Source organism: Phyllostomus hastatus, unplaced genomic scaffold (genome assembly GCF_019186645.2).
Source record: "Phyllostomus hastatus isolate PE091 unplaced genomic scaffold, TTU_PhHast_1.1 phas_scaffold_21, whole genome shotgun sequence".
In the NCBI taxonomy this organism is placed as follows: Eukaryota; Metazoa; Chordata; class Mammalia; order Chiroptera; family Phyllostomidae; genus Phyllostomus; species Phyllostomus hastatus.
The window spans coordinates 43,126,865-43,149,544 of NW_025334017.1; the positions used below are offsets into that span (position 1 = coordinate 43,126,865).

A 22,680-nucleotide genomic window follows, 5' to 3' on the forward strand; every position below is an offset into this window, starting at 1 on the left:
CCCCCAAATGCTGCCTTTTTCAGCTGAAATAGGTTTGGCTGGTTTGGAGGGGAGTGGTGCTTTATGGCACTCACAGATGGTGCCAAGTTCCAGGGCAGATGTCCTATTTTCACTGAGGCTCGGAGGCTTCTGCAGCTCTTGGCCGTGTGGGCTCCTCCTTCCCTACCCATCCCACCCTATCGCCAATTCACTTACAGTTTTAAAGGAAATCACTATGTCCTTGGCCCTGTCCCCAGACACTCACAAGGGTTCCCTGGAGGGTCTAGATAGAAGGAGCTGTCCTTCTTGCAGTTTCTGCACCCCCCATCCCCATGCCCCCCCCTCACCCCCGCCCTGCCTGCGCTTCCAGGCAGAAGGGCCTCAGGTCTCAGTTCACAGCTATGAGTGCCCTGCGGGCAGGTCCTGCTGGCGCAGCAGCCTCCAGCGCAACCAGAGCCTCCTGAGGAGGGCCGGGTGGGGACCTGTCTGCACAGATCTCTCCTTGCACTCAGGGCTTTAGGCACCAGGACTAGAGGGTAGGAATCCTGGGGTGGAGGCAGCCCCAGCCAGCGTTCCCTTGCCTATGCGGCTAAACCTGCCTGGCCAAGCCCTGGAGAAGTGCATTCACTGACCATCTCCCTGTCCCTTGCTGGTGACCTTGGCCACGTTGCTAAACCTCGCTCTGCCCTCGGTGGCCTGACACCACCTACTTCGCGGGTTATGACAGGGTCAAAGATGTGGAAAGCATCGAGCAGACTGCCTAGCACCCAGGAACGGCAAAAGATAGGAAGACGACTTCCCTCTTCTTCTTGGGGGTGTCTGGAGCTCGCTCACTCCTCTGCCCACCTCCAGCCTCCGGGGGATCGGCTCCCCCGGCACATGGGGCAGGAGGCTGCACATCCGAGGTCCCCGGTCCAGCCAGGAGCCGGGGGTCCCGGAGGGGGTGTGGCTCCCCAGCCCCAAACATCCCCGGCTCAGGAATCAAGGCGATCCGACTACTGGGCAGCGGCTGCGAGCGGAGGCAGCGCGGGGTCCCCGGAGGGGCGTGCGGGGGGCGCCGGCCGCGACCTACCTCCTCCAGCAGGGTAACGGTGTTCCTGCAGTTGTGCAGCCGCGTGGTAAAGCTGGACGTGGTAGGCGAGTTGTAGTCCTCGGTGGTCTCGGCGATGAACTCGGAGACGGAGATCTGGTCCGGCATCCTGCCGGGGGGGCGAGACACAGGCGGGGAGTGAGTCACGGCGAAGGCTCCCGGGGCCGCGGGCCGCCGGGCGGCTCATGAACGCCCCGCGCAGTCCGCCACCCGCCGCCCGGCCTGGCGCAGCTCCTGTCCCCGGCGGCGGCGGCGGCGCGGCGGCTGGAGAAAGGGCGGGCGGGCGAAGCAGGCGGCGGCAGCCCTTCAAACTCCGAGCCGCGCGCGAGGCAGGGGGCTCTCGGGGACCCGCCTCCCTGTGGTCATGCCGGCGGCGGCTCCTTGGCGGCGGGGGAGGGGACGGGGCGGCGCGACGCAGAGGGATCGGGCCGGGCAGCTGCCTCCTCAGATGCTCTGACAGGCGGCGGCGAGGACACCGACTGACTGAGCACACGCTCCCGCGGGCAGGAGGGCTGGCGGCGGGCGGCGGCGCTCCCGCTATAGTCACGGGAACAAACAAGGAAGTGCTCTGCGCACGCGCCACCGCCCCTCCCCGCCCCTTGCGGCCCCCGCCCCGCCCCCGCCGCCCGCGGCCCCGCCCCCGCCCGCGCCCCGCCTCCCGGGCTGCGTTCCGACGCGGGCGCGGGGCGGGGGCTGCTCCCGGAGCGTAGACTGCGGAGAGCTCTTACGCCAGCCTTCGGCGAGAAGGGGGACCAAAAAAAGTTGTACGCGTTCTTTTTTAGTCTGATGTGGGTGCAGGAAACGAGCGTGGAGAGTCGCCTCCTGCTGTGAGGGGCGCGGGGCGGCGGGGGACCGGAGCGAGGAGCCAGCCCGGTGCCCAGGCTTGCTGCAGCCTGCTCGCCCCGCTCCCGCCTACATTCCCTTTGCGGGGCGCTCACCGCCACTGGAAGGCTAGTCTGTGTGCAGTTCGCGTAAGTCGCTAAAATGCTAACTGAAAACAAACGAAAGAGTTTTTATTTTTTGACAGCTTTCTAATCTTTCATTGCCGATTTTTTTTTTTTTAACCCGGAGGAAAGACCGGGGTCAGGGGCTGTAAGATGCATTTCCCGACGTGCAAATGGTGTACAACGCTAAGCAGATGCCAAATTCCCGCGGAAAAAGTACTAACAGATTGCTCATTCCTCGGCCCCAGCAGATGTCTCGTTTTCCCACTAGCTCAGTCTACTTAGTCCAAAGAATCCATTTAATTTCTCACCATTGACTGCGGATGAAATTGGTTTAAAAAGAAAAACAAAACCTAAGCACTTGGAAAACAACACAAGATTGGCTCCTGTAGGAGGAGCCTTCCATAGCCACCTCAAAACTAAGCACCCAAATGCGCCCCCTGAGGGCGGACTGCTGGCCCTGTGGCCTAAGACAGGATTGAGTCCCTGCTATCTGGAAAGGTTACCTGTGTCCACTGGTCTTTAACCCCAACTACAACAGCATGTCAAGGTAAGGGAACTTGTCTTTGCACCAGGCCTGGGGCAGATAAGTAGCCAAATGGTTGTCAAATGAAAATGCATCAGTTCGCTTACTGTGGACAAATATGTACCAACACCAACGGCCATGGAGATTCAATAGTGACCATGCCCCTGCTCTGGTGAGCGTACCTTCCAGTAGGGCAACAGCCAGCCAGCAAATACATCAGAGGAACGGGATTATATGTAAAGTAAGAAAGTGATGGAGGCGGAAGGAATGTTCAGAGAAGGCCCCTATGACAAGGTGACATCTTGAGCAGAAAAAAGGAGAGGCTGAGTCCTACTGATATCCAGTTGGCTTAAGGGATCTTGGCCTTCAGTTGCCTCACATGAAGAGCGAAGATAAGGGCACCATCCCCATGGGGCTGTTCCATGATAATGATGAGAAAGTGCTTTGTGCACAGGAAAGCCATTCTGCCAGTTTGAAGCATTCTGTGTGACAAGCTCATCCTGCATGTGGAAGGTTCAGTGACTTAGAGGAAATGTGGCCCCTATCAGTGTGGGCTAGTTAAGTTTTCTGAGCCTCAGTAACCCCATGCTAGGCCATGGGGCAGCTGAGAGCGCAACCACCAACACCCATGCTTCCATCTGCTCCAGGAGAGCTTTCCTCTAGGCTGCAAATCAATTTAGACGTCGACTTTGCATTTATTCTTTTCTTCCCTCTATTCCAAGTTGCCATCTAATATCTGTCATCTCTGCTGGGCTGATAGCTTCTTCCATCCTACATGTGTGGCTTATAGGAAAAGCCATACTGTGCCTCAATAAGTATGAGCCGTTATTAAAAGCCCAGAGTCAGTGAATGCCTCAATTCCAGAAGCCCTGGGTTCCAGAGCTTTCTCTCCTAATAACTGATGTCGTCACCTTGGGCCTTGGTTCCATCACTTGTAAAATAAACGGGGGATGTGTCAAAAGGACTGCACAGATCTCTTCCTGCTGGAGCTGAGTCTGTGTATACCCTCAGCTCTGCAGATACGAGGAAGAAAGATCGTTACAAGCTAAGCTGATTGCGATGGTAAACAGCCAGGGATTTCTTTCGTGACTGAATTCACCGGAGAGGCCAAACTTGCTGTCATCAATTGGTGTTTCACTTTCATTTGAAGATTATGTTATATGTCTGCTCCTCCCCCCCATGTCCTCCGGCCAAGAAAGGAACGTGTGAACAATGTGATGCTGTGCCTGGGTAAGAATGTACCTCCTCACACTGGTCTGCAATTACAATTTCAAAGGTTCACACCATTTTGTGAACCGTGATGGGTTCATGGGCCATCATCCTCTTTAAATTTGAAACCATGCCCCAGTGCAAACCATCTGCACCTCTCATTTTCTCAAGCACCCTGAAAACCATTCCTGGATATCTGCAAGTGAATAGACTCTGATTTGGGCAGAACTTAAAACGCTGGATTTTTTTGTGTGTGTGGAGCTGCTCAGAAATATACATCATCCTTTCCAGAGCCAGGAATCACACATGCGCATGCACACACACACACATGCACACTTACACTTGTGTGTGCCAGCATTGTATAAAGTGGGGTCATCATATCATCATCATCCCCATCAAAGACTATTCAGCATCATTGTACTCCTCAGGCCAGTTTCTTACTCCGTGCAACGCTGACAGTGGTCCTGCAGGGTGTTTTTTTTACCTCCTTGAAAAGAGGTAGTGAGAACAGTGGTGGCTTATCCTCAGGGACAGTGGTGGCACTACTGACCCCACTGTCCTCAGGAATTGGCTAGGTTATATTTGCAGTTGCGGGTATCACTCCCACCCATCTGCCTAACAACCAAGGGGGTACATCTGCAAGATGGCTGACAATGCACCAGAGGTGGAGAGTCGGGGGTGGAGTTTGGGGTGCTCTCCGAGTGCAAGAAACCAAGGAGTTATTGGTGCTCTCATCAACAGTGCTCGCCAGCACCCCAAGATGATGGGATGGCATCACAGCACTCATCAAAGGGTCCCCGTGCCTTCATGGGACGGAGCAATGGGTAGTGCACGCAGAGAACATGCTTTGTGTCATGGAGACATGGGTTTGAATCTCTCGTCTGTCACTATTAGCCTTGCTTTCTCATCTGCAAAATTAGGGTGATAATAAAACTATGCTACAGGTTGTTACGTGAAATAAAACGAGAAGGTGGGGATAACACGGGTGATGTATCATGAGTAATCAACCAGTGTCAGTTCCCTTTGAACTCCCTTTTTATGAGAAGTGTCACTATAAATACATCTCTTTGCATTCCAGGACTCAGATATACCTCTAAATTAGTCACCTGGAGGAGGGAAGAAGAGGTGGAGGGGGAGGCTGCACAGCAATCCCCAGTGTTTGGGATCTCGGATTTGGGAATCATCTTCAGAAACCTCACTTGTTCTTGTAAAGATCCGTTGTGAGACAGATCCATTAGTAATGGTTATGGATTTGGGAAGTAAATAAGCAGGTATCTAGAGAAACAGGATAAACTCTAATCGAAACCAGCAGTGAGCTAAGGCCATAATATAAAAGCCTCATTTTCATAGAACACCATTCCTGTAAAGAAGGCTATTCTGAGCAAGGCAACTTCTGAAGGATAGAAAGACATTTATTTCTCAGGAGCATGAGTTACAGGCTGACTCACATATCAGAAAGACAGGCTCACGTCCCTGCCATGTTGTGGTTATTAGAGATTGTTAAAGCAATTAACTTCTCTAGGCTATCAGTCCTTGTTAAAGGGAATTATGTCTCTGAGCCTCAGTTTTCTAATCTGCAAAGTGGGGGCAGTGAATAGTAAGTACCTCTGAGAATTCAATGGGCCTAGGCACATAAAGTGCTTAGCAGGGCAGACAACAGTGTCCAGATATTATGGGATATTGGCAACTTTACCTGGAGATATAAATTCTGATGTTCCTTATAAAAATTTTTACTGAGATCTGCCACGAACAGACATCATGCTAAGTATAGATTTGGGGCACACATATTCCCCTTTAGACTTCAGGACAATTTTGTACAGTGAGTATAATTATCCCAAATTTACCAGAGAGAAACATTGGGCTACTAAGGTATAGGATCCAAATTTCTGCGCTGCGCAGCCTGTCAGGTCTGCGGTGTCTGAGTTCAGTCACGTGACGACGGTCCTGAAATGGGAGTACTGCAACAGTGGAACCTGAGACGCGGTGATGTCTCCCCGCAAGTGAGCGGCCCTGAGCCGGGCAGAGTAAATCCAGGGCTTCTTCCACCACCTGCAAAATCGGTCTCTTGACTGCACCGCATATCGTGCTTCTCTGTTAGATACATTTCCCAGCCCCGGCAGCCAGAGAAAGGATTCTCATTTCCTTGTGTCACCTGGGAACGCACGAATTCGTTTGCTATCATCTTAATGAAGTCACAGAAGAATGAAAGGAGCTGTGGGCGCAGGAGGCCAGGATGAACTTGAGTCCACGTGTCTTACTGTCGGACTTCTACTGCTACATTCTCCCCAAGCCAGGCCGCCGTTTCCACATGCCTCGTGTAAGCACTTCCCAAGAGCACTCACGCAGTTTCACGTAAAGATAGTAACAATGAAAGTCTACTCTAGTCCCAAAGGTACTCAATGTAAAGACTCCAGGTAAAGCCACTGGAGTGTTCTCAGGAGGTAAAGAGACCATGGTTTATTTGGAGAGACGGAAACCACTCAGTTTTACCTCCCTGCTCCCTGATTGTTACTTCTGATGGAAAGAGGAGGAAAACAGTCAGAAAGCCGGGAAACCCAGGATACCCAACTCGTAGTGTAAATATCGGCTGAGCGAACTCAGGAGTACATTTCTGTTCTGTCTTATACAAGAATAATATCAACCAATCACTGCTTGTGTATTTCATTCCCTGCGCTATTCTGATTCACGGCAGGCACAACCTCACTTAACACTTGCAGCCACCATATACAACAAGTATTCCCATTTCATACGTGACGGAAACCTGAAGCTCAGAGGTCACCTTGGCAGATGGTAGAGGGAGATGGACCTGTCCGATTTCACAGCCCATGTGATCGGCCACGAGCTCATACAGGACAGTGGGTCCACAGCCTCAGGATAATTTCCTGTTAGAGCTTATGTGTTATTTTTTTTTCCTCCTGGGGAACTTATAACAAGCCCAACTCCAATGCCAGCATGTCTGGCCTGGAGAGCGTCCCCCTCACCCCAGTCCTCCAGCTGGGATTCATCTTCACAGGGGCGTTTGCAGTACAGCCTCTCACTCTGTATAAGCAACTGGACGACGCTGGCACTGCTCAGAGGGACTCCAGACTTGTGTACACAGGGACAGACCGAGAACCTCCCCAGTGACAAGGAGCTCTGTTAGCGGCTGCGCTCGGCTTGGAACTCAGATCTTCCTGCTGAGTTCCCTGCACGACAGAAGTCCCACAGTGTGCAACCCCGAGGGCACTGGGGAATAAATCACATCCTTCTCTGTGTCACCTGCCTCCCCCAGGAAGCAAGCAAGGGACGGGCAGGAGGTTCCTGGGGCCCAGGTTCGGCATGGACAAGCACCATCTCCTGGAACCTCCCGGGTAGCCTCAGCGGGGGTACCACGCTTCCCACTGAGGGAATTCAGACATGCGCAGTCTACTCAGGGTCCGCAGCTACGAAGTGGAGGCCTGCTCTTCACAGCCAGTCTGAACCCCAACCCTGCAGGCTCTTCCTTTCCCACAGAAGGCACTGCCCAGGACAGATCCCCCTGAGAGCCCCCACCAAATGTGACTTGGGTTGCACCAACTCCCTTTTATGAGCTCCATCATTTCCAACATCAGTAAAACAACCTCCAGTGAAGAAAAAGTATGGTGTGACACGGGACTCCTAAAAGTTGGCAAGCTGCTGGAGTGAGGGGTTTTAAATCTTGGTTGGTTGCTAAAAAAGAAACACTGATCTGAAAAGTGAGAAGAACTTGTAGAACACCCAGGTTTCTTTTCCTTTTTTGACGAGTTTGTTTTGTCTTCAGTGTAGTTATCACACTTAGCCACGCCCACTTTCTGTGCTCCCAAGACAAGCTGGCCTATTGGATGGCTCTTTTTCATGGCACCACTTTCCAAGTATTTTTATTTCTCCAATTCAACTGTGAGCTCCTTGAGACCGGGGATTGTCCATCACTGTTAGTGGCCCAGAGTCCCAGGTGCTTAAGAAATAATTATGGAATAGATGGAAGGAAGGATGAATGAACGAACAAATGAACGGCCATTTATAGGGAGAGGAGTGTGAGAGGAATTGCGGGAGGAGAACTAGAAAGAGGAAGCCAGGTTATTAGAGTCTCTTCCACCATCTAACATCATAAACTACCAGAGCCAGAAAGATTTTCAAATGTAATGCAGTTTCCCCTCCTTCCGTTGTTCAGATGAGGAAACTGATTCTCAGGTGGTTGAGTGACTTGCACGGCGTTCCCTGGCAGATCTGTGGGGAGCCAGGGTGGGATCCCAGGTATCCTGGTTCCCAGGGGGTGTCCCACTCTTTCCCCTTTCCCAGTTACATTCCACGGAAAGACGGCTCACAAACCACACAACACATGAGGAGAGTTTTAGAACCAGAGGAGGGAGAAAAAAGGCAGCAAAATGCTCATAAAAATTTATCATCAATTCTGAAATGGGGCCTCTCGTGACATCATCAGGGTTAGTAAAGACAGAGATGGACTTCCCCAGGTTCTCAGTGTCACTAGCTGCTGCAGTCTTTTGGCCAAATAGTCACCAGGCTGGTTGGGGTCCCCCCCCCACCCAACTGTGGGGAGGGGACACTGGTGGTCCTCCCTCGCCTCTGGAGCTCCAGCATCAAGGGTTCTGGGGCACTAACATTCAGTGAATTCAGTGAATTCTCTTTGGACATCAGTGTCACAACCAACTCCAAACACCACGGGGACCCGAGCTCTGCCTCAAGAGCTACTTGTAGGCCAAGAACAGTCTGGGGGTCATCAGTTCTAGACCCCAGGAGGCGTCCCCTATATTATATGCATCTATCGCAGTGTCCACTTGTCACCTTTCAAAAACATGCTTTCGCCTGCCAACATATTTGAATCTACAATGAGCTGTATTATGACAGAATATTTCTGTAATCATGTCAAATGTAGGGCATTGCTCCATTTGCAAAAGGAAAATTGCCCACTCACTACAGCGTTTTCTTAGCATATGCTATTTGGTTAACATCTTGCTCAGATGTGAACATTCTGAATCACATTAGGGGTTCAAATTAAAAAAAAAAACAACTCTGTAATTGCTAGCAAACCTTTTGACAAACACATCAAGCTTCTGTTCCCAGTTTCAAATTTTGTTTTATGTTGTTGAAAAAAATGAGCAAAAGCTCTGGCCTTAGCAGTTTAGAAGTACAATACAAGCTAATTTATAAAATTACTATGTTTAAGTGGACAGCAGAGAATTCAGTGGCGACTGGATCTCAAGATAATTATTTTCAGTATCTTTCATTTTTCTTTTGTGAGCAGACTGACTTTTCTCCTAATGCTTGGTTTTGGGAATTAACTTTCACTTACCCCGCAACTAACTCCAGCATCTCGAACTCAGCAGTTCAGACCCACCTTGCGGGACATGGACTCTGTTTCCTGCCTGCCCTCCACATCCCCTTCTTTCGGGAACTACAGCCTCCTGACCCAACGTGATTCTCTAGACACCGTCAGTGTATGTCTCCGCATTCCCATGCAGAGGGCTGGACCCAGGCTGTCCAGTCAGAGCGTCGGAGACTCCTGAAGGCGGCGCTGATAGGGCGACTGAACTCAAACGAGGCCAATGGGGGAGCTCTGCGGAGGTCTGAGAGGGATGCTAGTCAACATCAGCATCCCTCTTCTCTAGAAGGTCAGGCTCAAAGGACGTAGGAAGCCTTCAGCTACTGGGAACCCTAGTTGCCGCACGTGAGAGAGCCTGCCTAAGAGTGATGCCGGCCAAGAGATGGCAAGTGTCGCAGACAGGAAGGGGGGAGTCCTGGTGGCACCACTGGACTCGCTGGGCCTACAGAACCCATCCCATGCCTGACGCCAGGCCAGCCCTTGGACGCCCTGGGCATACGAGCAACTGTACTTCTCTTGGGTTGGCCAAAAAGTCTGTTCAGTTTGTTCTGTAAAATAAAAGGCACGTTTTTCATTTTTAGCAATAACTTTATTGATTTGGATATTTTGAGTATGTCAGCTCTCTCCCTCTACTGGCTTCTAGTCGGGAGAGGCCAGGGGGGCTGCTAAACATCTTCCAGTGCATCAGACAGCCCCACAGCAAAGTATTTGGCCAAAACGGCAATAGGACCAAGAAACTTCGCAAATCACTTTTGACACATTTGATCAGCCACAGCGCCTTCTCCAAACACTACACAAATTTTTTTTTACATTTCAGTCGTGCTTTTATCTTTCTTGAAATCATAAAGCATAATATGCCAAAAATGTTGCCTATCTTCTTCCAGCTTCAATATGAAAGTGGCTGCACAAAAGTTCACCCATTTTGATAAGTTTTTTTCAAGTGCACACTGATATGACAGCTGTCACAATACAGTCTAACACAATCACTTTAGATGATGTTAAAGACAACTAAAGCGATTGTACAGAAAAAAACTAAACGAACTTTTTGGCCAACCCAATGTATTAGCAAAAGCTGGTTTAAGATGGGTTTCTACCAATAAAACTAAAAGAGCCTTGGCTAATCTTTTTCTAGCTTCCAGAATCACCTGCACAGTCAGTAGATATGTTAGCCTGGACAAGCCAGTCACTGCCTCCTCACCTGTACAATGGGAATCCTAACACCCACCTCAGAGGACTGTTGCACACAGTAAGTTAGAGGTTATGTATTAACACACATAAGAGAATGGGAGGAAGTATCTGCAAATCATATATCTGATAAGGGTCTAGGATCTAAAATACATAAGCCCTTAGCCCTGGCTGGCGTAGCTCAGTGGATTGGGTGCGGACTGTGAACCAAAGTGTCGCAGGTTCGATTCCCAGTCAGGGTACATGCCTGGGTTGCAGGCCATGACCCCCAGCAACCGCACATTGATGCTTCTCTCTCTCTCTATCTTCCTCCCTTCCCTCTCTAAAAATAAATAAAATCTTTAAAAAAAAATAAAATACATGAACTCTTATAATTCAACAATAAAAAGACAGATCACTAATTTTTAAAATGGGCAAAGGACTTGAAAAGACATTTTCTAAAGAAGATATGAAAATGGATAAGTGCATGAAAAGATGCTCAATATCATCAGTTGTTAAAGAAATGCAAATGAAAACCGCAAGGAAACACCACTTCCCACCCAGCAGGATGGCCATAAGGGGAAAGATGGAAAGGAGCAAGGGTTGGGGAAGAGGTGGAGAAACCGGAGCCCACGTACATTGCTGGTATAAAATGGCGCAGCGGCCTTCGAAAACAATCTGGCAATTCCTCCAAAGGTTAATAAGCAAAGTGTTACCATATGACCCAGCAGTTGCATTCTGAGGTATGCACCATAGAGAAACGAAAATATGTATCCACACAAAACCTTGCACAAGGATGTCCGTAAGTAGCATTAGTCATCACAGCCAACGAGTGGGAAGAACCCAAATTCCATCAACAGATGAATGAATGTGCAAAATATGGCCCATCCACACAGTGGAATATTACTCAGCCACAAAAAAAAAACACCATAAAGTACTGATACACACTACAGCCTGGAGGAAACGTGAAAACACATTATGCCAAGTGGAAGACACAAAGGTCACAAACTGCATGATTCCGTCTATACGAAATGTCCAGAAGAGGCAAATCCAGAGAGACAGGACCTGGGGGCAGGTGGCCAGGGGGAGTGACCGCCAATGGAGGGGGGTTACTTTTGGGGAGCGATGACAATGTTTTAGAATTAGACCGCGGTGATGGTCGCACAGGTTTGTGAATACACTAAAAGCCATGGAATTGTACACCTTAAAAGCATAAATTTTATGTTATATAAATTATACATCAATTTAAAAAATAATCACTGTGGTAATACCCAGTTAAGGCACAAGGCGTCCATTAATAATAACAGCTACCAGGGCTGCCGTTTAGTACCTACCAGGAAATTCACATTCATGTTTGTTTAAACCTCACAACAACCCTACAAAGTAGCAATTACTCTCCTCCTGTTTAATGTAGGAAATTGAGGCTCAGAGAAGTGGTTGGTCCTGCAACTAGTAATGGGAGGAGCTAAGCAGGCTTCAAATTCAAGTCTATCTGACTTCAGAGCTCAAGCCCTTTTTGCTACACCACAGGCTTTGTATAAGCAGGCCTTGCTGGATGTGGCAGGGACTGCTAGTTCCATCCCCTCTACCCAGTCTCCCTTTCTTCGGTAACCGAGCCTCATTTGGTTGAGGGCGGTCACGTGTTCAGCTGAAAGCCTTATCTTCCAGCCTCCACTGCAGCTGGTGTGCCTCAGACTGGCCCGTGAGAGGGAAGCTCTGCGGGACTTTTTGGCTAAGTGCCTTAGAAAGAGCGAATTCAGCAAGACGAAGACCCGTTATCCTTCCCCTCTTCTCCCAGCCTGCAGCCTGCTGCTGGTAATGTGGGTGTGATGGCTGCTGCTCCAGCAGCCCTTTTGGACCACTAGGTAATATGACAAGGACAGCAAAGCCAGAGATAGAAACAGCTTGGGTCCCTGAGAACCATGGAGGTACCATCTGGCTTTGGACCATTCCAGGGTTCTTTGGTCTGAGAAAGAAGAAGAAAGCCTTAACTGCTGATTTTACTTGGATTTTTGTTGATGTGCAGTTGAAATCTAATCCTAACTTATATTGGGCCTAGGAACACCCTGAACCAACTAAGGCAGAACCAACTAAGATTGAACCAAAAAAACAGTGAATCTCAGAAGTGGTGACATTAGAAGGATTCTACCAGCGTCATTTCCACCAGCTTGGCCTCTCTGGTTCAGATTCTACAGTCAGAGGCTTGGAAGCCTGTTGAATTATGCTGAGGACAGTCACCACGGCCTGTTTTGTGAAGTTATAGAACCACTGAAAAGACTGGTCTCAATTTACCAAGTACAGACAATACATCTTAGAAACCACTTAAATGTCATCCCGGGGACGGATTCAGACAGACAGCCACGGAGGAGCCAGCAGGCTCCCGGAGTGGATTTCTGAGGAGGCAAATTTATTTACACAACCCCTGCACAATTTGGTTAAGGAAGAAGAAACGGGGCAGGTTCCAAACAGGAAGTAGGACGATAAAGCTCAAAGAATTCTGGGCTTTAAAATCAACACTCTGCCCTATTTTTCCAGGGTGATCAGTTAAAACTCCAGAATTATTTGCCCTGCCAGAAAGACAAATCGCGGTGGCCTTTCCACAATGAAACAGAACCACGATTTCATTGTTTGTTCGTGTGTTTACATAAGATAGATGTGATATTTATTAGTCTGCACATTAGGTAGGACCCAACAGCAGGTTGGTACAGTATTGTGGGGTCGAGACTGGGTTTTCTTTCAGTATCCTTCTGTCTACTTAGGGTTAAGAATTCAAGCCCCAATGACAGAAGTCAGAAGGGAACATTTGGAGGAAGGAAAGATCTATTTTTTTCCCACACTGTTTTATTCTGTAGCTTAATCTATCTGATTTTGCAAACATTGTGTGGATGGCTAGCCCTGGTCCCCCAAATATGTTTAACGTGGGTAAAAAATTCCACTGTTATTGTGTATTATAGGCAGCATTCCGTGTATGTGTGCAAGTTAGTGAGAAGAAAGAGAATTCAGGTGAAAACTTATTACAGCCCCTTCTCAGGAACTGGAGTGGAATTTTTACTCTACGTTTCCTTTCCTAATAGTGCACATCTATATATATGGATACACACACACACACACACACTCACACACCCTATTTCATCCCTTCTAGAGCACAGAAACCAGGCAGTAAAGAGCCACACAGATCCCCAGGGAGCCAACTGCATTTCTGCAAAGCCCATGTACCACATGCATGCATTTTATAACCCCAGGAGCACCCACCCCCTGAGCTCTCACTGGGCCCCCATTTTCTCTTACTTTACACTCAACGCTAACTAGTTTGGTGAGCCGGTTTTTAGGCCTTTGGCAAACTGAATGGAGCAGTTATGTTGGGAAAAGTGAGAAGGGGCTGCCAAGAAGGGAGAAATATCAACAAAAACTGTAGAAATTTGCTAACACACGCCCCCCGCCCCACCAAATGAAATTCTAAACCTATGCGGCTGCTAACACGGGCAAACCATTCTGCTCAGCTGGTGGCCACCGAAGTGAGGACCCTTTCTCACCCAGCGGAGGTTCGGCACACGATGCTGTATTCTAAGGGACCTTGCCACAGGCAGGCCTTTCAGAAGGGGTTTCAATCCGACCAGCGAAGATAACCTACAATCAGAAATACTTGGTGCTCAAAGGCTTTGCAGAAAACACCAGTATCTCGAGGGAAGAATCAATGGCCAAGCTGAGCCCAGATCAGGAGGGGAAGGACCTGGAATCAAACCCTGACACCATCCTTCACGAGCTGTGTGACCCTGGGCAAAACACGCTGCGCTCCTCAGGTCTGCAAGGGGGCGAATGGCAGCCACGTCACTGTGAAAACTAAATGAGCTCACGCACGTGCGAGCACAATGGCTCTCTCCCATAATGCTCACTCAATGCAAAGAACTGAAACTGTGCTGTGTGTAATCTTCGTCGCTTTCCGTGAAACTATTATCCTAATTATTATTTGCTTTTGATGATGTCAATTCGGATGAAAGAATAACGTGAGCCAGTAATTACACTCCTGGGTATATACCCAACAGAAACGCATGCATATGATCACCGAAAGGCACATACAATAGTGTTCGTAAAAGTGCTGCGTACCTGTGCACAAAGAGCTCAGGAAGAAACCTGTAGTTTCAAAGTAACAACTCTGTAAGATCCTGAGGTATACACAGCTACGCGTCCACCCTTAGTATTGATATTCCAGAATACTTGTGGTTTTGATTTGTATGCATCTGTCTTTCCACTGATTTTATGTTTTATAATGCAATTTCCCCTATTCTCTAAGGAATACAGCAGAGTATAAAAACATATATACATGATAACTCACACACACACACACACACACACACACACAGATTTGGCCCAGGCTATGTTTTACATTCAGTGATTCCAAAAGAGTCACCTCTTCTAGCCAGAAAATAGCCACATTCCTGAACCCCGTGGTAACTCTGTCCCTGGAGCTTTCAGAGCTTTGCCAAGGTTGATTCCAACATACGTATATTCGTAACAAAGGCAGACTAATAGCAGCCAATCTTAAATAGGGAGAAGCTGAACAGATGAAAGTCGGCTTCTCTGTAGAGAAGGCTCAACTGTCCCACAATCCCAGGCAGTTTCCCGACCCTTTGCTCACACCTCTCGTGAGTACATCCTTTATTAAACTCTGCCCCAATTATCCTATTTTGAGTGTGCCACCAGCTTCCTGCTGGGACCCAGACTGATCTGGGGGGCAAAGTAGACAGAATTGCAGGATAATGCAATCAAGACGTTTTTTCCCGATGAAGTACAAGAGCTCTGGGGTCGGACTCCTTGGGTTGTGTATCCTGGTCCATCACATACTATCTCTCTGGTAGGCTCTTTAACCCTCAGTTTCCAACTCTGAAAAGTGGGGTCAGTACTGGCACCTATTCCACAGAACAGCATGAGAATTAAGTGAGATAATACATGTCATTGGTTAGCTCGGCCTCTGGCATTTCATCAATGCTGATAGTGGAGGGATTCTTAGAGTTAACTGCAGTCTCCTCAATGTAGCAAGTGCCAAACATGTATCTGTTGAATGACTGAAGTGCTAGGAGAAATAAACACAGGGGACACGGAGAAGCGACAGGGCTATAGTCGAATCTGGATGGGCTGCCTGGAGGAGGTGATGCTGCGCTGCCTCCTGGAGGAGGAGTGAGCAAGTCAAATGGCTGGCAAAGGGTGTTCTGGGCAGAGGGACCAGCAAGTGCAAGTGGGTGGAGGTCTGACAGGTGCATCAGATGTACGGCCCTGCAAACGGCTCCATGCAATGAGTGTGAAGGACACATGCTAGGAGGAATCAGACAAGGGCAGAGAGAAAGGCAGGGGCTGCTCAGGAAGGCCTTGGACATCATGCCAAGGAGTTGGTCTTTGCCTTAAAAGCAAATTGAGCTTCTGAGCGGCAGCAGTCATGAACAGATCTGATGCTGAGAAGCTTCCATCTGGCTGCAATGTTGGCCCTGACCTGGGCACAACATGAGCACACAGTAGGTGCTTTGCATGCCCGTTGAGGAATGCATGCACACCAGCAGTTCTATCCAGCGAGATCTACCACCTCCCTTGCTCCCTCCTTCCAATACACATGCCAACATACAACACGCCACAGCCCAGGCAACTTGCCAGTTACAGGTCTGCCCACGTGTTCCTCATCTGATCTCATTAATGTTACGCCCCACTGCGGAGTAATAAAAACATATATTTGGTCTTTGTCCCTGGTTCCTGGCACAGAGCTCCTAACACCCTTAGAACCTGCAGAAGGCAAGAAGGTCTTTTGTATGCTAATGAGATGACACCCAGGTAGGAGGCTAAACAGCTTCATGATGACAACCAGAGAGACCCCCAGGAGGGAAGAGGAGTTGAAGCTCCATCACCAATGGCCAATGTTTTACTCAATTGAGCCCATGTAATGAAACCTCCATAAAAACCCCTGAATGACAGAGACAGGGAGCTTCTGGGTTAGTGACCACATCGACGTGCTGGGGGACAGCAAGCCAGGGGGGTCACGGAAGCTCCGTGCACTCCCCCACCAAATACCTCACCCCATGTACGTCTTCTGTTTGGCCGCTCCTGAGTTGCATTCTTTGTAAGACACTGGTAATGGTAAGTACAGTGCTTTCCTGAGTTCAGTGAGTCATTTTGACAAATTACTGACACTGAGAGGGGCTGTGGAAACCTCCCCATTTGTAGCCTGTCGACCAGAAGTACCCCTGAGACTTGGGACTGGCATCTGAAGCGGGAGCAGTCCAGGGCCCGGGCCCCTGGCTGCGGGGTCTGCGCCGACCCTGGGTAGTGAGCGTCAGAAGTGAGTGGATGGCCGCACGCCCAGCTGCTGTCCGAGAGTTGGAAAGTCGCCTGGGGTCACGGGTGGTGTGAGAAAAAGACGCTGCACCCGTAAACACTCCCTCCTTCCTCCAGCCGTGATATACTTCTGGGACCCACGGCCAGGACCGCATGGGCTCCTCTGGGCAGCTCTGTCCTCTCTGACTCAGCTGCTGACTCACCTGTCGCTCTGGGCGTGGCGGCTGGAAGCATGTGGGCCAGCCAGACACCATGCCCCCTGCCTGGCACCGTGGCCTTGCTCCTTGTCCTCTGGCTCAGGTCCAAAGGCTGGAGAAGGCAGGTCAGGGAGCCCATCCCCCTGCCGCTCACCCTCACACCTGTACCCAGTGACGTGCTGGACAGGTGACCCCCCTCTGCCTCCTCGTCTCAGGCTGAGTCCCCCAGAAGCAGAGCCTGAGACAAGGAGGGAGGGGAATGATCCCAGGTACGTGGGTGGGAAACAGTTGTGCATTTTCAACCACTGCATTAAAAAAAGTAAAATTTGTTTGTCATTTAACCTAATAGTTCCAAAATACTACCATTTCAACATGTGATCGACAGAAGAATTATGAATATCACAGTTGATATCCCTTACTTTTCAGACAAAGTCTTTGGCAACTGGTTGATTTTATACTCACGGGGCGTCTCAGTTCAAACGAGCCACATTTCAGGCTTTAGTGGCCACTGGTGGCCAGTGGCTGCCAGACCGGGAGCAGTGTTGGGGCACCGATAAGACGCACTGACTCAAGGCCAGGCAAGGACTTAAACGACGGCTTCCCAAGACCCTTGGAATAAAGTTCACGGCAGTTTTCCAACACCCCGGACACTAGCGGGGTGCCCAGCAACCAGCTCCCCTCTGACACGGGCCTCCCAGGGTCTCCGGGCCTTACCCGATGGGGCCTCTGGCCTCCCTTCCCACCACAGCCCTGCTGCGCGTCACTCCTGGGACGCGTCACCGCGACACCTGCTCCCCCTGGAACGCCCCGCACCCAGACGCCTTCACGCTTCTTTCGGTCATCCTTCTCCCGCCCCCCGGGCTCCCTCCGCCCACCCGGCCCCCATCTCTGGATCTCCCTTTCCCTTGATTTAGTGTTACTTCTGTTTTTTACATTGAATTTAACTTTTAATTTTCAATTACAGTTGGCATTCGAGATTATTTGACATTAGTTGCAGGTGCACAGCACAGTGATTAGACATTCATACAATTTACGGAGTGATCCCCTGATTCAGTGCAGTACCCACCTGGCGCCACGTGTAGTCATGGCAATAGGACGGACTCTCTGTCCTCTACGCCGGACCTCCCGTCCCCATGACTGTCCTGTCACTACCAGTCTATACTTGGCCATCCCCTCCCCTGCTTCGCCCAGCCCCCTTCCACCCCTGCCCTCCCCTCTGGCGATCGTTACCTTCGCTGACTGTGTTAAGTTACACACCTTCATTAAGTATCTTTTTGTGTTGCCATTGACAGTTATCACCAGTTATCCTCGGTTTGGCCCTCCACAGTTTCAGTGACCTGTGGTCCCCTGGAACTATCCAATGGAAGATTCCAGAAATGAAAGAACGTAGGGGCTTGAAGCTGTGCGCCGTTCTGAGCCCCTCCCTTCACCTCATCATCTCACATCATCTCAAGAAAGGCGAGGACAGCACAAGGAGCTCTTTTGGAAGAGAGAAACCACACTCACGTAACTTTTATTACAGTATGTCGTTATAATAGCTCTATTTTATTATTGTTGTCACTCTCCCACTGTGCCTGCTTTAGAAATTAAACTTTATCATATGCATGTACATATGTACATATGTATGTATGTATGTGTATGTACAGGAACAGAAAACGTAGTACTTGTGAAGTTCAGTACTCTCCATAGTTTCGGGCACCCACTGGGCATCTTGGAACATACCCCCCGAGGGCAAGACAAGACAACCATAATTAACGATTTTACTGTCTTTTCCACGATCCACTGAATCCCCAGCTCCTACAGCAATGCCTGGCAAAGAGAAGGTGCTTAATAATATTTGTTGAATAAGCGGATAAACAAATAACTACTCGGATAGAGAAGAAACAGCAGAGAGGGAGAATCTAATTTTGATGCAGGCACTGGGATTTCTTCCCTTCTGTATTCCCAGCACAGAGGGCCACCAATCACCCTATAGGTGTTTGTTTCAAAACGGAATGGCAGTTACTGCCGGGGGAAGGGGCTGGGGTGGGCCGTGGTGCTGGCTACTTTAGCCAGGGAGGGCTACCGGGAAGAGCCGGGTCTCGGGAGATGAATGGGAGTGTGCAGGCTGGACATGGCGTCCCTGGCAGAGGGAACAGCATGTGCAAAGGCACAGAGGCGTGGAAGGGCTTGTTGTATGTGGCTGACACATTCATTGCCACCCTCTCTAAGTAAACCCACTCATAAAACAAGGGTTTGCAGGCTCTTTTTTCCACCTTCCCCTGGAAATAACATCCCACCTTTGTCCAATCCGGCAGACAGGCTCCTCAGACCTCTCCCCCAAGGGGCTCCCCAAGCTCCAGCCACCTCAAGGATAACTTCCTGGCTGCTAGCGTGTGCCTACTGGTGGCACGTGCCTGCAGCCAGGGACCCTGCAACCTATGCCCATACTCCTGACTGCTTCGGGGAAAGAGAAACTCTCTTTGTAGTAGTTGAGAAAGCAGGAGCGGGTGAGCCCCAGACCCCAGGAGCCAGCAAGGGGCAGAAGCCAGCTGAGAGAAGGGTGGGGCCAAGGGGGCCCACTGTGCACCAGGCACTGTGCTAGGTGCTTCCCCGAACTGGGTCCTGTAGTCCTCACTGCAGGAGGAAACCGGGGCTCACAGGGGTGAGTGGCCTGCCCAAGGTCACAGAGCAAGGAGGTGTGAGACGGGAGAGTCTCCACATTTACATATGTGGTGCCGTCACAGACAAAGGGACCGAGTCCAGGTGACCTAGGAGCGAGTGCCTGAGTCCAGATCTGCCCTTCGATCTTTTCTTTGTTTCACGGCTTGCCACGGAAAGACGCCCAACTGACACAGCGCAGCATCCTGGAGAAGGGAAAGGACTGGCCCAGAGCCTCTCCATCAGTCCGGGTACCGTGGGAGCACCTGTGTCTCCGGACGCCCCTCCAGGACAGGCCACCGGCCCTTCTCCCAGCTCGATAGGGAGGTTGCACTCACCTCTAATCTCATTTGGGTCCCTGGGAAGGGAACCTGAAGCTTCTAAGACTACTCATGCTAATAACGTGGTAAGCCGACTTTCCATCGCGCCCCTCCAGGTCCCGTCAGGTGCATTAACACTAATAAATAAGACAAAGGGATCCAAAAATGATCAAAACCTCAAACCAGACGGAACACTCTGAGGTGAAATGGAATGACAGGTTACCAGCAGGGAAGGTCTTCTCTGATAAAAATAAAGACACAAACCACTTTTCCTCCCTGCGTAAGACAGACTCGCACAAGGGATGGGGGACAATTACAGGTTTTCAGATGCAACACCGGAGCCGTCAGCCTCACTGCGTAATTCATGACTTGGTCTGCAGACAAGCATTCACTCTGGGTTGTAATGGTCACCTTCCCTTTCCTCCTACCTAGAGAACCCCGCCCCCTGCGTGGTGATGGGGCGGGGGGCAGGGAGGGGCACCAGCGGATTCATCCGGCAGCCTCTGCAGCCTCTGCCGCCGCGCCGTCCGCAGGCCCGAGCACAGAGCCTTACCCACCGCAGACGCACCATCTCTCACGGATCTCCTGGTGAAAACTCCACTTCCAGTCTCCTCCCTCACCAGGCTCCCAGCGCTGGGAAACGTCTGGCGGCCATAACTCACCCCGGAGGAGCAGCCAGAAGCCGACGCCGACGCCAACGCCTCCGCCAGGGTGTGTGGCTGGGGAACGTCCCCGTCGGTTGCGTGCAGCTGATGCACAGGCGGCGGGATGACGAGCTCGGCGGGGGCTCACGACGGCGGCGGCCGCCCGTCAGGCTAACGACCTGTCTGCTGCAACGGCGCTGCAAACCTCAGCCGGCACCGACATCCTCGCCTCCCCCGCGGCAAGCTCGCCCTCACTTCGGAAGCCGCCGCATTGCTGTGGTCGCTATGGATTCTCAGGGAAACCTGCCTAGTTGTTTCCGAGCACCAAACCCCAGATATTTGCAGAGAAGCCTTCACAGGAGCTTTTGGCTCGACGGTAACCCACACGGAGCATTCCGCGTCTCTTTCTTTCTTTTTTTTTTTTTAACAGAGAAAACTGTTCTCTATTCAATTCTATAAAGTGCATTAGCTCACAGTTTCCATTTTAAACCCAAATCAAATCAACTTGAACATGGACTGGGTCTCCCAGGCTGCTGTCTTCCCCAGGATCGTCTTTGTGCGTGCTAACACTTGGGACAACCCAGCAAGGAGAAATGTGAAAGCAGAGACCAAGGTATATAAAAAAGCCTGGGTCCCACCCAATTGTTTCTTTCTGTCTGTCTTTTTTTTTAACTGACATAATGTTGGCTAACAAAATTATATACGTGTCAGTTGTGTAGCATTATCATTTCATACACCCAAAGTCTAGTTTTGATCCATCACCAGACACCTGGCCTCCTCTAACCCTTTCGCCCTCTCCCCACCCCCCTTCCCCCCTGGCAACCGTTGATCTGAGAATCAGTACCCATGAGTTTGGTTATTCTTCTCCACCGGCTTTTCAATCACTTGTATAGGCATATTAGGATTGCCTCCCTTGGGAAAGGATTCTCCTGCAAGTAACAGGCACAGCACTGGCATTTTATGTTCGTGATTCACTTAGCAGGGGCCACTGATTGGATTCCAGCGCATTGACTGAACATCCACTATGTGCTAGGCTCCAGGGTGATATTAGTGGACAACCAGTCATCACAATTGTCCGCGGGGAGCTTTGGTCGGCTGGGGGCGGGAGGGAAGATCTGTCTGAGGCGAGTCCAGGGTAAAGGCTGCCAATCACAGGAAGGGCAGGGGCTTGGGGGACAGGAGGTGCAGGAAGAGAGGCCCTGCAGGCGGAAAAGCAGCCCGAGGCCGAGTGCTTGGGACCAGAAAGGCCAGCGGCGGAAACCTTTGAGGGGATGGGGTGGGGGCCCACAAGAGTGTAGGATCTAGGTCACGCCGGCCTTTGCAGGCCATAGGAAGGAACATAGACTGTATTCCACGTACCACAGGCAGGGGCCCTGGGACCACTGGTGGGATTCGGGCAGAGGCATAGCATCTCACGAAGGGGATGTTGGGAAAAAAAATCCATGTTGGCTTTACTAAGTCCGAGGTGCCTGCGAGACTTCCAGATGGAGACAGGAATTAGGCATTTGGGATACTCCAGTCTGGGACTCTGAGGACAGGTGGAGTGACAGGCATAATCCGGAAGGAGTCAGCACACAGGCGGTCTTTGACAACAACCGGGGTTGGCTGGGGCAAGGGGTACCCTGCTTTGAGGCCGAGAAAGAAGGTGGATTCTCAGGAAGAAACCCAGGCAGGCGGGGTTGCACAAAGGCCAAAGAAAATGGGGATTTTAGAGGGAGGAAGTGGTCGGCTCAGTTAAATGCCTCCTGGAAAGCTGAGCTGACTGCACAATAACCCCAAAGCTTTGAGACTGGGGCGGGGGTGGGTTATCTTCAAAAGGCTTTCCTTAGAGCCTGGGGAAGAGGTAATAACAAGCAGAGAGTAAAAGTGGGAGCTCCAGGCCCCTGGGCCAGGCTCCTTGCAACTGAATTCCACTCGGGCCATTGATCAGCACCGTGTCCTCGCCAAGGAGAAGACAACAGTACCTGACTTGGAGCCCCCAGGATCACAAGACGATACATTTCTATTAAACCAGTGAGCTGGTAGCACTCTGTTACCGCAGCCCTAGGAGACAAATACAACATTGTCTAATCCACAGGTGGCAAACAGAAGGCCCGAGGGCAGAACCCAACCCTGCACCGTGTTTTATCTGGCCCGGCACCTTGTTTCTACCCTGCGGGCAGGGCCGAGCTCTCACTGAACTGTTAAGGAGGAGTTACACGTATACAGTCCTAATATATTCAGCCCTTTGAAGGCAACCAGGAGGCTGATGTGGCCCCCGGTGAGAATGAGCTTGACGCCCCTGGTCTAATCCTTTAGCTCCATCAGGTCA

General features: G+C 50.6%; 1 protein-coding gene across 5 annotated transcripts in view; it reads right to left on the reverse strand.

The window, feature by feature from the left end:
* The window catches only part of ASAP1 (ArfGAP with SH3 domain, ankyrin repeat and PH domain 1), a 271,886-nt gene that overhangs the window by 217,996 nt on the left and 31,210 nt on the right, over positions 1–22,680 (reverse strand). For all 5 annotated transcript variants that reach the window (XM_045861006.1, XM_045861004.1, XM_045861007.1 and 2 more), the window contains one exon: positions 1,052–1,178. In XM_045861006.1, the coding sequence (XP_045716962.1) occupies positions 1,052–1,178 (127 nt within the window). The remainder of the gene's footprint in view (positions 1–1,051; positions 1,179–22,680) is intronic.